The 17,168-nt window shown below is 46.9% G+C and overlaps 1 protein-coding gene across 3 annotated transcripts in view; it reads left to right on the top strand.

The window, feature by feature from the left end:
- Positions 1-17,168, top strand: part of FGF13 (fibroblast growth factor 13) — a 286,202-nt gene that overhangs the window by 12,601 nt on the left and 256,433 nt on the right. The window contains exon 1 of one of the 3 annotated variants that reach the window (XM_068956968.1): positions 11,176-11,564. The exons of 1 other annotated variant lie outside the window; for it this stretch is intronic. In XM_068956968.1, the coding sequence (XP_068813069.1) occupies positions 11,516-11,564 (49 nt within the window). In that variant the 5' untranslated portion in view covers positions 11,176-11,515. Of the gene's footprint in view, positions 1-11,175; positions 11,565-17,168 lie in introns of those variants that run through there. One more of the 3 variants, XM_068956971.1, reaches the window with a different exon arrangement.

Consider the following 17,168-nt stretch of genomic DNA (forward strand, 5'->3'; position numbering starts at 1 on the left):
TTATATCAGGCTACTGCTCTTTGTATATTTTAGTGGGATTTTTACGCAATTCTTAATTTGGTTATCTTTAAAATGACAGACTTGGCCCATGCACGCCTATTCCACACCTCTCCTCGCCTTTGGGAGAAGAATCCTACGAGTGTACTAAACCAAGACGTGTTTACACAGTGACTCCACAAATATAAATAGCTTGCAAGCGCGAGCAGCACCTGCCATCTTTGATATGTCTTGCACTTCCCACAAATCACTCGTGCACACTGGGTTTGATCACAGCTATTGTTTGTGCTAAGCTTCCTCCTACTCCTATAATCCTCCTATTTAAATGGATAGGATTTTTTGCATATGGTAAGGATTTCGGGGATATAAATTGCAGCCAAGTATTTTGTGGACATGACACAGCCTACATGTGTGTGTCCTGCCAAGGGCAGGGAAATGGAAATGTCGACAAGTGCTATGCTTTAAATGGAAAGGATGTGGCTCTTTCAAAAGAGCCTGGAGCCACACAGGTTGACTCTTATTGCTTCTTTTAAGGAGCTGCTGTTGCTTGTCAAATATAGCAATTCTGGGTCAGCGCTTGAATGTGGGTGGCTTTTGGGGGGATATGGACACTTCTGCCTGGGTCGGAGCATCCGCCTGCCTGCTTATGCTCAAAGTTCGGAGTGGATCCTCAAATGAAAATGCAACGACATTAAATGAGTTGCTTAAAACAGCATTGCAAGAAGACAACAGTGCATAAAGCAAGACATTTTCTACTAATTTGAGCACGTTGTTGTGCAATGAGCACAAGAATGGCATAGTCATAAACTCCATATATAGCCATATAGCATGGCCTGTGGTCTCTCTAGCGCTCTCATGGGGTCTGCTGCAGAGAAGATGCTGTAAAACAGGGGGTTGCAGAAATGTTAAGTGTTAGAGTGAACTCTTGATATGGAAATCTTTATGGATAGGATTGTGTGAAGCTTATTTCCTCAGAGTAGTTTCCTACCTTCAGTGGGATGACTGGGAGAGCAAAGCACTGAGCAGGCAGTAGGATGGGTGGTGGGAAGTGGCTGTACTTCATGAAGAAGGCTGTCCTGATTGCTCATTACAAATACTGAGAGTTTAATATTTTACTTTTTTCTTAAAAAACTCAAACCAGAACTTAAAAAAAAAAAAAAGTAGTGCTACCAATTGTATTATTTGTATAAAAGAAGCTCGATAAGGTCTCCTTGGTTTGGAACTGAGTGCAACCCTTTCCTACTGAATTTCTGTCTCCAACTTGTTTGCTTTGGTGGAGATGAGGATGTTAGTTTTCCCATGTCAAGCCTATAACACGAAGCAAGGAGTTATACTTTTCAGGTCAGTTGTTTTTCTCTCTTAAAGGAAATCAGCTCCTTTTGTAAGCTGTTTCTATAACTTAGGGCTTATGGGTATGAAGTTTCGCTTCAAAAAAGTGATCATCTTCTCCGATAATAAATAAAACTCTCCAGAATAGCTACTGCTCTGGCTTCTGAATTTTTCCTAAAACCTCATCTGCTTTATTTATTATATGAGACTTTTCCCCCTATTTCTTTTATATGCATTTTGATCCCCTTCATTCCTATAAAGCCAAGAGATTGCAAGAAAAGATTGTGTCATAGTTTTTCTATGCCTTTTAAAAAGCTGTAGCTGTATACTCATAGGTATTTAGGTGTTTTGCAAAACAAAAAAAGTCAAGTTGCTACTTTAGGATCTAAGAAGAGTTATTTTAATTGTTGACATGATATATTCAGATTTTTTTGCATTTGGTTAATGGTGTGTTCTAAGAAGTATAGATTATATTGAACATGATGCTATTTAAGCATACAACCGGTTCTCTGTTGTCGTGTTTTCCTTCAGATACTGCTAAGGCCATTTTTATATGCCATTGCCTGTTACTGCCGAAAGGAAACACATATGCAGGGAGTTACTGGTCCTAGTTAATGTCAAGTTCTCTGCTGTACTTAGTGAGTCTTATTTACTCCTCAGGCCTGAAATTAGACAGCACAAGATTGCTTCAGGGTTTTATTAGGTTTCCAATGTTAAATCTGATCCTGAAATCCTACACCTTTTATAGGATAATGTTCTGGCTGCTCAACACTTTTCTTCCAGTTTCCACAAGGGGTTAAAGAAGATCTGAATAGTTTCTCCAGCTTAAAATATGCTTGATCGTTTGCCGTGGTGTCATTAGGCCAACGACCGAAGCAACAAGAAGGACTCCGGCAAGCGGACAAGTCAGCTGACGGAGCAGGAGCCGGAGGCACCGCTCCTCATTGGATTACTCGGAGGGAAGGTAATGCTGGTTGCTATTTAAATCGGCAGCAGATGTGTCGATATGTGTGTGACGTTCTTCAGGCTTCCTGAACCATCTTGAAGTTTATAAATGATCCTTCTTCTTACTTCTGCTAATTTTAGAGCTGGAGTGTTTACAAACAGAGCAGCATTTGTCTCTGCTCCTGCTCCAGAAGGATTTCAGCCCCATCCCTGCTGGCATGTTCCCTAGAGAAAAAACAAAAAGGGATATAAAATAGTGATAACTATTAGAAGATGTTGAGGGAGCATTCAGATTGGAGGCACAGAAAGCCAAACCTTAATAACCTATCTGCAGATATTACAGTGTCACCAGAAAGTAGGAAGGACATACACCCAGAAACAATTTTGGAGGAGAGAAATGGGGAACATGGAGCTGAGCATGAGAGCACTGCTTGCTACTAGTGGTGGTATCTAGGAATGGCTGAAGACCAAAGCATACCCAAAGCATTTCAGGGAAGAAATAATTAAGTTGTAGAGACGTTTGACAGCTGTCACAAGCATGGAGCCTGAGTGCAGTCCTGCCTCAAATGAACCGCAAAGCAATAAGTATTAGTGTAAACCAATTTCTGCGTATAACAGTACTGGTTTGAATGCACCATTTAGTGACTGCTTGCATGTACCTTTGAAATAAGGCAAGAGCAAAAGTCAAAAAAAAATCAATTATATCAACATACTACACATAGAGCCTTAGAATAAGATTTTAAACACACAAAACCAGCTCAAAATTCTTTTCGTTTCAGAGCCATGACCCCCAAATGCAATACTTTGGACAGGGAACATCTCCTGAAGTATTTGTAGTTGTCTACAGAGGATAAGCAGGCAAATCCTGCCTGGTTATCGAGGCGAGGACATGCAGAGAAAGTGAGTTTGAAGGAGAAAAGCTGTAGCTATACACTCAATCTTGAGCAAATCAAGATTACCTGAAATCTATGTTATATTCAAAACAACAAAAAAAAAAAGTCATGGAACTCTTGAGTTCCAGAGCTAAAGCTTTGCTTCTCCTGGAAGATCAAACTAGCTACTAGAGCCCTGTCGCAGCCAGCCACCTTGTGCTATGTGAATTTAATGGGTCACCAAGACTTATATTCGGAGTAAGAGTAACATTAATCATGGGTATGTGAATTTGAGAGGCTCTGAAAGTAAATCTACAAAACAAATGGGAAAGGTCGTTCTCCCCTCCCTTGCTTGTGCTCACCCATGGCACTGTGCAGGCCATGCAGCTCGAGACCAGCTTCACGCACCAGAAATGTCAGATGCCATCTGACAAAGCCATAGGAGAGGTTTATGAGGCAGCTGCAAGTTCAGCTCACGTGGGAACAAGCAGCAAGCCTGGGAGCTGCGTGGCATGTCCGCATTGCCCTAACCAGAGGGAGCTGACAGGCGAAACAGAAGAAACTGTGCAAAAAGCATAGCCTAGGCTCAGCGCAAATGTACATGAGCCTCATCTTCTGATCCTGGGCAAGTGCTGAGCTTAGTTTGTCTCTTAGTCAAGTAAATACCAGGAAGACTCCCTCAGCCGCAATGGAATTGCCTCAGCTTCAAATTACTGCAAGTGAGAGAATGGAGGCATCTGGGAGGAGCGGCAAGGAGCTCTAATGGGGAAGACAGCGTCGTGCAGGAAAGGAGTAGAAAGTAATGGAGGAGTTATAGGTTCATGATGGAGAAAGCAACTTAGTTTATGGCTATGCCATTCTTGTGTTTGTTGCACAAGAGCATGCTCAAATTAACAGAAAATGTCTTGCTTTATGCACTGTTGTCTTCTTGCAATGCTGTTTTGAGCTGAGTTTCCTCAATTCATTTAATGTCGTTGCATTTTCATTTGAGGATCCACTCTGAACTTCGAGCCTAAGTTGGTGCTAAGATTTATTTGAGGCCAAAAAGGGTCTGAAAAACTTATCTTTACATTCCTCTTTGTGTCTCTCAAGCTTGTAGACATCAAATACAGATTAACTTTGGCCAAGTTGAAAGAAAAAAACAGGCATGAAAAAAATGTTATCCTATGATATCATTGCATTTGCAAGCCTGCAATAATGTTACAGCTCTACTTGGCAAGTTTCCTTTCCAATATTGCTGTATGTTCTTTTTCCTGCTGTTGCTCTATTAGCTTTCCGAGCCTGAAACTGCAGGGTAACTCCAGGGAAGGCTCAGATCATGTAATGCTAGTTATGGTACTTGCCTGCATATCATCTAGCTCCTCTGAGGTTTCTTAGGTCTGGTCTCCCATCCCAGTGGGACTTCAGGGCTGTCTGACCTGTGGGCCGGTTAGGCTACCTCTGGATTTCAGGTCCAAATTTGGTATCATGTACATTTTGCCTCCCCCACCTCTTCTTCAAACACTGTTTTCTTTCAGCTCCACAAAGGCGTGAGTGCCAATCACCTGCCGCTGCCTGGCTACAGCTTGGCAGAGTTGAACATCAAAGCTGCTGCTGCAGAACCACTTCAAAACCCTTTCAAGTTTTAGGACTTGACCAAGTAGCAGAAAGAGTGCTGGGGGAGCCGTTAGACACAAGGCGACTGGCTCTGTGCAGAAGTGCATTTTCCTCTTAACTTTACACAGTAAAAAGTAGTGAGTGATAGCCATAGTTTGGATTGTGCTTATTATGTTCATAAGGGTGGTGGGACCACCATCACCCTCTGACCTACGCTATGAAGAGGAGCAGAACTACCTCTATGTCTTCACCCATTTCTTGAATGAACCTTTTCTGAGGCTTGGAGAAGAGGCCTCACGCAAAAATCTGTTTCGACCGCAGGGAACTTTGTTTCAGTAAAGACACTGAATGCTTCCCCCTCTTTTCTTTTTTTTTTCCCACGCCACCTGCATAAGTTCAGTTTGCAGGTTTGTAACAACAGCAGCAAAGCAACAATTTTCTTTAAATGTAATATGTGCCCCGCTGCCTCTCCTGGAGATTAATTGAACTGCTTGTCATTTTTGCAAGGTCCTAACTTTGCCTGCTCTGTGCATTGCACGCATTTGTGCAAACTTAAAAAGGGCTGTATGAGGCGAATGTAAAGAGTGCAGCCATATCTCTGACTGCTAGGCTGGCATCTTCTGTGGATTAGGTATGATTCCACTGGTTTCTGTCTTACAGCAGTAATACGAAGAGACTTCATACAAAATCTTGCATTTTTTAAAGTTATCTATGAAAGCACAGTTTAATAATGAGGAATCAGTTAAGGGTCATGAAATTTTGTTTGTTTGTTTGTTTCTCAAAGCTAGCATGCAGGTATTAGGTCTGCACTATGCTTTAGGCATCACTGCACTTTAGCCTCTGCTGCACATGCCGGCTTTTCTTAAAAGCGCTAGAAAACGCTCTGGGGCCCTTTGTTGAGTTCTCCCATGGCAGCACATACCACCTCATACATCTGCAAGCCTGCGTCTTCCACATTCCCATGTTGTTATACAGTTTTAGTGTGCTGAGAACGACAGCGATGGGATGTACAGGAATTCTGGCGTTGGAGTGATGCTGCCGGTGCACGGGGAGTCGGGATTTCCTAAGGCAGAGTTGACAGTTGCAGTTCTGCATACTGCAGCAGGAGAGATGCATGCTCAAAGGCGAGAAGCTGCCAAAGAATCATCTGCTAGAGGTTTTTGGTTCGGATTCTGAGCAGGAAAATGTCTTTGGTAGATCTACTCAGGCTTTCCAGGCCTAGTAAAAATCTGTGTAAACACTTCTGCTAAATGAAGACTTCAAGGGATAACTCATGGATGGTGTTAAAGACGGTCTGTTAACGATTTCCATGAATACACTGCATTTGCCAAGTGGTATTTTTGTAACCACTAACATCCCCCCAAACACGTTTTGCCAAAATTTCTCTTGTTTCAGAACTTCACAGTATATTTCAGGATTTTTTCGCTTCTGCTAAATCCAGGATTTAAAACCAAGGTCTATTGCGAGACCTTCAAAGATTTGTTAGCTGGGAGTAAAGGCCTGAGTTGTCATATAAGATACGGTCTTTGTACATTAAACCACTATCTTGTAGGCTTTTCTAGTATTGTAAAAAGAATTTGATTTTTTTTTTACCGAAACACCAAAACTATTATCATTCTGTTACAGAAATGCATCTTTGTAGACTGCTCAATCTAGCTTAGCAAATGTACTGAAACGCAGAGAGAAAAGACCTTCAAAACTAGTCTATTTTAGACTTTCAGAAGTCTGGAAGACTTTGATCTCCAGGGCTAAAGGCCTCGCATCAGTGTGGTGCTCGATCCAGCAGCGGTGATCCAAATTTCCTTTGCAATTCGCAAAGCCTGAACAGCCCATGGGATCACTGCGCAGCAGTGGGACATGCTCCATTTGTCCGGTGCTGAGCATGTTCCCCAGCTGAGAGAAGCAAACCAAAGTATCGAGGTGGTAGCACAGAATGCCTGATGTCCGTTAATTTTAACTGAAATGATTCATGATAAATAGGCGAGAGATTCACGACGTGAATATGATCATTATCCCTTTCCACTAGTGTCTGCTTAGGGTTTCTCTGTTTATCAGCCTGAATTATTCAGAGAAATTAAACTGTAATCTCCATGCCATCCATTAGTTGGAACTCTATTTGCATATAGCAGTTGGGTTTTGGCAATCAAAAAGAGGAATATTTTGCACAACAAGCTGCCTGCCAAAAAAAGATCCTCTGTGCAGTGCTTAAGACTGCATAGGAACAGGAATGGTAAAAATAAGATGGGGATCGAGAAATATCCATTGGAACAAAGATGGGCCTTTCACAGACTGTTAGAGAATAGGCTGTGCTTTGGCCCTGTGTTTGATCTTTGTCTCACCTGTAAATCTTTTTTTCTTTGTTAAAACGTACAGCTGGCAGTAAAGTTTTCTCTTGGATGTCAATTAAAACAGTGGCAAGCCAGGCAATAAGGAGATGGGTAATAGATTTATTTGGACCTGGATTTATTTGGATTCCTGTTTTAGAGGCATCATGACAAAATAGTGGAAACAAAACTTTAGACGTGCCCACTTATCACTTACTTGCCTTATCACAAAGTAACAGATACCTCTAGATGCCAGTCTAAATATAAAACCATATTTTGAAATGAATAGTAGATGTTTGCATTAGAGAGACTTTATCATGTCTGGAATCTTAAATTTAAGGCCTAATCCCACTCCACCTGAATAAAGCAGGAGTTTTACTTCAGATTTAACAGGGAACATGCTTGGAACCATCATGAAAAGGGTAGTTCAGACTTGCTGGGCCATTTTAGAGGCATAAAGTAAAATTCCTTCTTGAAGGAGCAGAATCTGGACCTTTTACAAACCAGCGCACTTAGAAAAGAGAAAATTTTGGCATGAGAATAAGCCAAAAAAGCAGGAAGAAAGTACATTGAGGAGATATACCCCTTACCATATCTATTTTAGGTCCAGAAATGCTCAGAGGATATATGTCGCTACAGATATTTCACTCGGGTAGGGAAAACATGCACATGAGTTGGGTGCTTGTTTTATGGACAAATCATACAGCTACTGAACGTTAAGCAGCAACAGTTACGTTGTATGAAGGCACTTACAGTTTACAATTTCAGATGGTAAATAATACCCTGCTTGTCCCAGTCTGTCCTAACGCAGAATGTTCTGGGAGATGTTTCGGGGTGACCAATACCCTCGGCAGAGGCCCGGGCTCCCTGTGGCCTGTCGGTCCTCATGTGGCTGTCGGGTGAAGGGCTATTTCCAAAGGGCAGCCCCGAGCCGCAAGTGCTCGGAAAGTCCAGATATGATCCACTGCTGCTACAAAAGCCTCCTGCTTCTCTTCACGCTTAGAGCTCGTGAAACCTTGCTGCGCACAGGGACAACAGTGTCTGTCTCTCTGGGCAGGGGAGTTCAGGAACCGTGAGCGTAGAGGTGATGCTTCGATGTGCTCTGTTGCTGGCTTGCTTCCACTCAGTTTGCTCCATTACAGTTTTGGAGGAGCAGGAAAGGTGCATAATTAGAGCAATTTACTCTGTTTGACTTTTACTTACGCAGACCTAAGCAGCACTTGCATGGGACAGGTCAGACCTCTTTGTCTCTTCCATCGCTAAAACCTCTTCCTCTAGAAATCTGATTTATCTGGAGCTGCAGAAATTATTTCTAATTCAGAAAGCCAGAGGATGCTGCTAGCGGGAGGCACGAGTGCCATGTAACAGCCACACAGAGGTATGTTTCTGCACAGCCTGGCTGAAGTTTGTAACGTGTTGAGTATCAGCTCTGTCATGACAGCATCTGAGTGCTTCTCTGGTTCAAATATTTGAGTTGTAAAGGAATGAGGAAACTCTGTCTATTATCGGTGGGGAAGTTACATACAGAGATACTGAGACCAGATTCACAAGAGCGTTTAACTATTTGGGAGCTGGTATTCTTTCAAATCCAGACTTTATGTGACTTACCCCAAATCCAGAGGTGTTCACAGCAAAGCGTGGGACTAATGCGGGGAATATGAAGACTTAAGTCAATACCTTAACCCCACATCCTCTCTCCACTGGAATCCTTTCGCCATCAAGGCAGCTTTAAAAGTAAAAGCGGTGCAACCCATACCCAGACTGCAATGAGCCTTCATGCAAATCACCTTGTGTTTTGCATGTGTAACGCCATATTTTATTACTGTTTTAACTGACACTTCTAAGCCTTGCAAGCTAGCAAGGGGAAAAACTAACTCGTTTCAAAACAGCAGGGTAACCTCGCTTTGCACAGCAGTGGCCACTGCTCCTCCGGAGCATGCTGAGCCGCTCTCTCATTCCAGCGTTTAATTTTAGCATATAGACCTCACCTGGTCAACGTAATAACTATTCCTCTAATATTTAAGAGATCTCCTGGCACAGGTGAGAATGGCTCATGTAAGGCAAGTTCACTGTCAGTACTAATAACCGCAATGTTTATCTTAGCCTCCGATGCCGAGTATGTAACCACAAAGATCTCAGACGAGAAGTGCGAGTTGTCTGTAGATCCCTTCAAAGTCACTGCAAGCACTTTTGAAAATCAGGGTTGAAATAAGTTGGACTGGAAAACTGAAATCTCCCTTCTGGAGTTCACTAGCTGCTTATGAAAATGCTGGCTCAGCTGAACCCTCCTTCCTCCAATTCTCCAGTTTTATTGGCCCAAGTTTGACCGGAGAGAAACTGCCAAGAGAAAGCCCAACATTTAATACTCCTGTTGAGTCTCCTAAGTGTTAAAAAAGTGTCACGGCAAAGGCTCAAGTCATACACCCGTAAATGGAGGGAGCCCTAAACGGACTAGCCCCAGAAGGCTCAGAGTGGCCAGGAAGCAAAAGCCAGCACAGTTGGAATGACTCCCTGGATCTGGAAACGGGTGGAAGCTGTGACCGCGGCACAGAGGCCTCTGCTCAAGGGTGTGAGGTTCAGTATTATGCTTTGGGCATTTTGTAGGGAAAAGTCATTTAATAAAAGCAAACATAAGGGTTTTCTGAGGGGCAGCTTTGATCCTGACTCTTCATTTTCAGGCTAAATAGCCCCGGTGCTCCCAGTCACACAGTGCCCTATATTGCACCTGATGGAGATGGGAATCAGAGCTGTGGGCCAGCTTGGGCTAGTTACCTCGTTTGCTCAGATGGTTTTTTTGTGTGCTGGCAAGGTAGATACCCCTTCCCTAGGGCAAGAGCAGCAGAGGCAGGAGTGAGGCTGGGAGCACCACAGCCCAAGGCAGAGGTGAGGACGCAGAGAAGAGCAGTGGGAGCTCCTGCCACAGCCCACTCGGGTGCAGTAAGTCGATCTGCCCCAGCTGTCTCTGGCATCAGGCTGGAGCTCTGTGGAGAGCAAATGGACAGGGCAGGAATTTGGTCTGCTAAAAATAGTAGCTGTCCAGGCCCTGGTGGCTGGCTGTTTTCCTGCTGTGGGCTGGACCTGAGGTGGAGACCCTCTGGTGTGGGGAGCCCCACTTATGTTGTGGCTTGGTGTCTCCCTCTGTTGGGGCTGGGCAAGCAGCCCAGAGGCCATGGGGATGGTCCCTACCCTGGGCACAGTGCCTCTTTGGGGGGGGGGGTGCTGTCATGGGGAAGGCACCCCCAAATATTGGGGGAGGGTGACCTGCACTGGGGGCTCCCCTGGGCACTTGGTGCCTGTCCCCTCCTGGGGCTTTATTTTTAGCACCTGTGAGCAGTGTGGGAGGCCCCCTCTGAGCAAAGCTCCCGAGGAGCTGCTGCATCGGGCTCCCCACTGTGAGGTGGGTGCAGACCGCACTTCCCCCCCCCTCCCCCCCCCGACGGCGGCCCCCTGCCGGGAGTTTTGCCCCTGCCTGTGAGGACGGGACGGGGCGGGGGGCAAAGACGAGAGGAGCCCCAGGTCCCAGGGGAGCAATTTGCCCCTTCCTGGTTCCCGAGAGGGGATGGGGCAGCGTTGGGGGGGGGGGGGGTAGGCTCTACCTGCTTCCCCCCTGCCGCCCCCCCCCCCCCCCCCGGCTCTCGGCGCTCCGGCGACGGCAGCAACAGGCTGTCGGTGCCCGGGGGGGCCGCAGCCTCCCCGCTGTGTGCCGGGGAGGAGGGGGGCGGCAAGGGGGGTGTCTGCGCGGCTGGGTGCTGGGGAGGGGGTGCGGGGCCCCGAGGGAGGGGGGTGCCGGGGGTTGCTGTGGCTCCTGCGCCCGGCGAGCCGTAACCCTGCCGCCGCTCCTGCAGTGCCGCGGACGCGCGTCCTCCTCCCCTGCGCGGCTGCGGCTCTGCTGCTCCATCCCGGCATTGTTAGGCGAGGATGCAAGAAATAAATAAATAATAATAAAAAAAATCCAAGCAAACAGCCGAAGGCGCTTCTCTCTTCCCCCCCCCCCCCGGTCGGTGGGACTCTCAGGCCCGGCTGCGCTGCCCCGGCCGCGGGGAGGGGAGGCCGGGCCGGGGGCGGGGGAGGAGGCGGCGGCCGGAGCCGGCAGACACAGGGAAATCGCTTTTGTCTCCGGCGCGGCGGGCGGCGGCGGCAGGGCTCGGTGCTGCGGCTGCCGGCGGCCCCGCTCTCCGCGCTCCCCCGCGCAGGCAGCGCGGCGCCGGGCTGCCCGCACCCGCACCGCCCCAGCACGCAGCTCGCCTTTCTTTTCTTTTCCCTCCCCACCTCCCTTTTTTTTTTTTTTTTCCTTCTCCTATTCTATTATTATTTTTGCCTGCTCGGCGTAGAGGATCCCCCCGCACGCACGCACGCTTCCCCCCTCCTTCCCCCGCCCCCGCCGGAGGTTTCTCTGGGTCCAGCCGGAATCCGCGACTCTCCGGGGGGATTTTTCCGCCCAAGCTGGGTTCTATGAGCGGGAAGGTGATCAAGCCCAAAGAGGAGAAAGATGCTTCCAAGGGTAAGGCGAGCCCCGCCGCTCGGGCGGACCCGCGTGTGCCCCGAGCGCCGCGGGCTGGGAGGGGGCGCACCGTCGGGGGACCCCCCTCATCCCGGCTATCAAGGCGGAATCGCCGCCTGCCCAGCGGGGCTCGGCTGGCGGGGGCCGCACCGAGCTCAATGCGGCACCGCCGAAAGTAATTCCCCCCACCCCAGCCCTTCCCTGGTGGGGCAGGCGCGGGGGGCGGCCATCGCCATGGAGACGCGGGGGAGCGGGGGTACCGCGGGTGCGGACCCCCCCCCCCCGGGGCTGCGCGGGGGGTGGCCCCAGCTGGGGGGCAGGAGCCCCTCTCGGGGTGCCGCTTGGACGGAGGGGGAATGCAGAGCCTGTCTTTTGGGTGCATGGGGGGGCCCCATCGCTGAGTGCATGTGAAGGCCCCTCAGCTTGGGGGGGTGCATGTTGGGGGGGCCTAGCACCCCTCTCTGGGGGTGCATGTTGGAGGGGCATGGGGTGCACGTGGGGGGACATAGCCCCCCTCTCCGGGGTGCCCGTGCAGGTGGCTGCGCTCCCCCTCTGCGCCGGGATGTGCATCCCCTGCGCGGCTCCCGCGATGCAGCGCTACCTGCGCTTAGTGCTGTAGGAGCGCACTGGGATAAGTAGCTGGTGCCTGCGGGCTGTGTGTCTTTCCAGTAAGTAGTTTTTCTGTGCATTTGTAAGTAATCCTGCATATCTCCTCCAATGCGCACCTGTGCGGTAGGTTGGTACTGTTGGGATATCCAGGTGCAGGGCTGTGCTCTTAGCAGCCTCTGCAAGAGAAAACTGTTCCTCGTTTACTAATTCCATAAAACAGAGCAGATACTTTGCTGGTATGTGTTTTTAGCAGTCTGAGAGGGTAAATCCTGATAATTCATGGTTTTTATTCTTTTTTTTAACTTTTTGGTTTCTTGGTTTTGAAAGTTTAACATTGGCTTTTGGAGGCCTTTTAACTCTATCTTTTCACTTCTAACTATGATATGTCTCACACTCAATACCTTCATCAAATTTTTTCTTTGTCTGTCTTGTGGCGAACATGAAAGCCCACTGTTCAAATGCATTGCAAGACTTTACACTTTCTAAATAGATATTTTTGTCTTAAATTATTTTCTTTCATGTTGAATAACTACTCTTTCTTTACGGTGGCCTATTCACCAAAATGCTCTTTAAATTATTTAACAAGCAACGCAGAACAAAAGACTGCCGCATTTGTGAGGAATTATTTTGCATGATTTAGAACTGTTATCCTACACAAAAAGAGTTTGCCATCCCTGTGCTTTAGTGAGAGCTCTGCTGGTTTTTAATGTGACGTGCATATTCCGTTTTTGTGCTATGATTGCAAATCTTACTGGCATTTTAACTTCATGTTTTGAATCACCTGCATATAGGTTTTGTGACGTGTGTGTTTCAAAACACTGGGGCAAAGGCATTGGTATGTGCTAGTAATGAGTCATTAATGATTAGACACACAAGGCATTGATTCCTGTGGTGACAATGTACCAGAAGGTGTATATTGTGTGAAACCCGAGGAAAAAAAGCCAATGCTGGTTTCCTGCCTTGGGGAGCCAGTGGTGATCTTTTGGAGGTAGTATCAAAACTTTCTTTTATCACAAAGTAAAGAGACCGTTCTAGATATAACAGGAGGAGTCAGTGGTACGTGTGTGCGGTGGTTCAGTACTGCTGTAGGAAAGTGAGTGATGGTTACGGTGTGTGAAATGTATTTTTAAAAAGGGTCCAGGTATGGGTGTAAGGAGGTAGTATTTAGCAGTTGAAGGCCATACATAAAAAATATATACACCTTTAGAGTCTGGCCGTGAACTGAAATGGATTCCCCCCCCCCCCGCCCCCAAACCAACTGAATTTTGTCTTGCTGGTTGTGAGTAACACAGCTTTAATGTTTAATTTGGATCAAGTCCTTGTGAAAACAGACTGTTTTTTCTGTGTACTGAAACAGGGCTTTCTCTGGAAAGTGTAGGCTCTCACCTTCAGCGCCCTTCTGTAGCTGTCCTGGGGCACTGCCTGTGCTTCAGTCGTGTGTGTTTTGGTTAACTGCTCTTTGAAAGAATAATGCAATCAGGCATCATGCCCCAGTAGTTTGTTGTGGAGATATTTTTGTGTACCCCACATCCTGCAAGAGATATGGTGCAATTTTAACACCTGCTGTAAACAAAGCTCTCCCATGACTATATTTGCCTAATAAATGTTGACTACTTTCTTAGTAAGGGTAGCATCAGCCTTACTGCTGACGTTTCCTAACGTATTGGAGGCTCGTGCTTGTGACGAGACTTTTCTGCCGTGTTTTCTACAGAACTTCAGGAGGGCCAGATTCAGTCCTAATAGAAACAGCTCCTTTGGGTAATGTGTTGAATGGCACTTCAAACAGCTGGCTTTTGGGTGGGTTTGTGGAGAAAAGCCTGATGCGTACAGAATCCTCAAAGGCTGTGGATCTTGGTAAGAAGCAGCATGATCCTGTGCAAGTAGTTATTGTCTTGTGATGGATATTTTCAGTCAAAGTATCCTCTCTTGCAAAGCCCTGCAGGCTTCAGTAGAGTTGCACAGGTGTAACGAGTACCAAAATCGGTTTTTAGAGGAATACTTCTCTTGGTACCTTTTCTTACGGCAAAGGGGGAAGTAACTGCTTGCTTCAGGGTTTTTTGACCGCATTTACAAGTCCTACCTGGAAACCGTGTGGATGACTCTTTTGTTCAAAACTTGGCTGCTTTTAAAACTGGCTGTGGATGTTCAAAAACTTAGTATTCCAGTTGAAACAAACCCTTTAAATCAAGATAATGAAGCCGGAGTGTGCACTTTTGCTTTCTGCAAAATGCTGAAGTAATTGTGAAAATATATATATGATTGCAGCCTCTTGCCCTGTGAGGCTGCGGGGCGCAGAAGCCCTGAGCTGTCTCGCGGGGGCAGCTGGCCACGCCGCTGTCCCAGTGCGGTGGTGGTCTGTGGGAGCGAGCGGCTCGTACCTGCGAGCAGCATCGTCCTCGCCGTGCTGGCGACTTTGAGTGCAGGTTGGGATCCGGTGTCTCTCTGCTTCCTGCTCTCGGGGTTTAGCAGGAGCGTGAGGTGCTCAGGAACAGCAGCTCAGCGATCATCAATAACCAACCTCCTTGGAGAGGAGCTGTTAAGCGTTCAAGGAATATCCCTAGAGAAATCCTCGTTGCTGGCGGTTAGGTTTGTTCTTGCCGCGTGGCTTGTGTGCGGAGAGCTGCATGTGTGGCAAAGCAGGTGACTTTGCCTAGTTCTCACTCTAGAAGTTTTTACTTTGCACTTTGAGAATGGTGTATCCAGGTGTCCCCAATAGCTTACCTGGGAGAAGTCTTGCTCCATTTGGGGCAGTATCAACAATTATCCAGTTTGAATAACATTAACCTTTTAGTTGAAGGAGAAATGTTGGGCAGTGGAATAATACAGGGCTTTGGAAAATGACCTGAGACCTGCTGAAATCTGTGGATTTTCAACCCAGGCCTTACAGAGGTCCTGCTGCTGGTGTTGCAGCTGAACCCTTCCCGTAGGCTGCATTTCAATGTGCGAGTCTGTCTGTCTGAAAGTCAAGTGGCACAGGAGAGAATCCAAAACTAAACCCAAGGAGTAGGTTCTTCTGTATTTGTTTTTTCTTTTTACCTGTTTAATATGTTGTTGTCATCCCTCGTCGTGGCGGATGCGGGAGGTCTGTCTCTGTCCCCTTGCTCTTGCTGCGAGGAAGCTTGATCGCTTCATGCACAAGTCCGATAACGCCAGCCGGAAGCAGTGACAAAATGCAGACACTATTTTCTTCTCCAGAAAGCAAAATCGGAGGAGTATTTTTTTCAAAGCTGATCGCTCTAATCTGAGAAGAGCGTACTGAAATTGTGACAGTAAGGGTGAAGACTTTGGAAGTATAGGTAGTAGTCTAATTTAGTGGCAGCAGGAAACAAAGCCCTTAAAGAAAGCACCAGGCAGGAAAAATAGAAGTCAAAATTTTGAGATATCTATTACTGCTTTTCCTGACTTTATAGGCATATAGTATAATGCAGCTTATGATTGAAAGAGCTGTAGAAAAGCTGACAAAAATAAAGAAGCTGATCTCAACAGTGATATTTCCATAGCACTGAATCATGAGAAAGCAACTTACTTCAGGGACTGAAGAAGAGCAGTGCAAAGGCGACGTGTAAGCTGACCACGTCTTGGGCTGAGTCCACCGAAGCAAAATTAGCAGCAAGTGCCGAATGGCGCGGGGGGGGGCAGGGAGCCCCGGTGCTAGCTCACTTCTGTGCTGCGTGGCCGGCTCAGGTGGAAGGCAGGGGGTTTGTGTGTCTGGTTATCAGAAGTTCAGGTGCCAGGCTGCTTTTTTGCGTCCCAGAAAAATGAAACCCTGGCAGACTTTGTCAGCGACAGCGGTTGGGCACATGAGCTTGTTTCTGTTTGGGCAGATGTTTGCCAGCAATGGACTGGGTCATCTTATGGTCAATTGGTGTGATTGATGCATCAGAAGCTGTGTTTGGATTGTAAACATTTAATGACACTAAAGAATGAGTAGTTAAACTCTGGTTTTGTTCCACGTTATAAATGAGGAAGAAATCTGTTCGTCCTGTCTGAAATTTGAGATTGCAGATCCACTTTGAATAGATGCCTGCATCACCCACTGGAAAGCAGCAGCCAAAATCTGAGGCTTGATTTCTTCCTTCCCCCCCCCCCCCCCCCCCAAACCATCCTGGATATTAACATTGCAGGTTACAATAGACACTCATTTCTTGGCTGGGGTCCTGCTCCATTCAAAATTGTCGTTGACACCAGTGGGAGCTGCCTGTGGCATTGCCTCCGATTAGTGGGCGGTTGTTAATGTGCCCATGCTTGGGATATTTGCAGTGACTGCCTCCTGCTATGACTCACTATCTGTCACTGCCTTGGGTTTCCACAAACTCTACAGCAATTCTTTACAAAAAGTATCGTCGTTCCCTCTAAATCCCAGGGCGGTGGTCTCTGACATATGTAGAGAGAACTCCAGCAATTAAAAAATGGAAATGGCCTTTGAGATCAAGGTGCCAGCGTGCTCTTTGCTGAAGCTCCGTAACGATTTTCAGTGTCCGCTGAGGAGAGCTGCGGTAAGTCAGGATTTTTAGACGCTTGCTCCAGACTTTGGAGAACTAATTTGTTGCATGGAAGGTAGTGAAAGATAGGTGTGTGTGTTGTATTTCTTGGCTTCTGGAATAAATCTTGAAACAATAATAGTTGCTTCTTGGCAGATTGCAAATCCCATCTTCAAAGGAAAAACTCCCAGGCAAATGCTCCTTGGGAGATAAGCAGCCCCACAGAGCGTTGCAGGGGGCTGCAAGGGGGTGAGGACTAGCATCCACAGCAGATGCATACAAATTGGCTTGGCTCATATTCCTGGCATCTCTGGACTACAGCCACCCACAGTAAGCTGGAGACTTGTCCTTACGTGTATTTGTGCCAGTTTTACTCTGATTTCCTGCAAGGCACTGGTCTTACCCCTATGCTTTGGGAATTTTATCCCAAAGGATAGTCTTGAGTCAAATGAATGTTAATGCTCTTCCTCTTCTCCTTGTTGTATGTTACTGCTCTAGTGTGTTTTGGAAGCAG

The sequence above is a fragment of the Struthio camelus genome, chromosome 11 (genome assembly GCF_040807025.1).
Source record: "Struthio camelus isolate bStrCam1 chromosome 11, bStrCam1.hap1, whole genome shotgun sequence".
NCBI classification, from domain to species: Eukaryota; Metazoa; Chordata; class Aves; order Struthioniformes; family Struthionidae; genus Struthio; species Struthio camelus.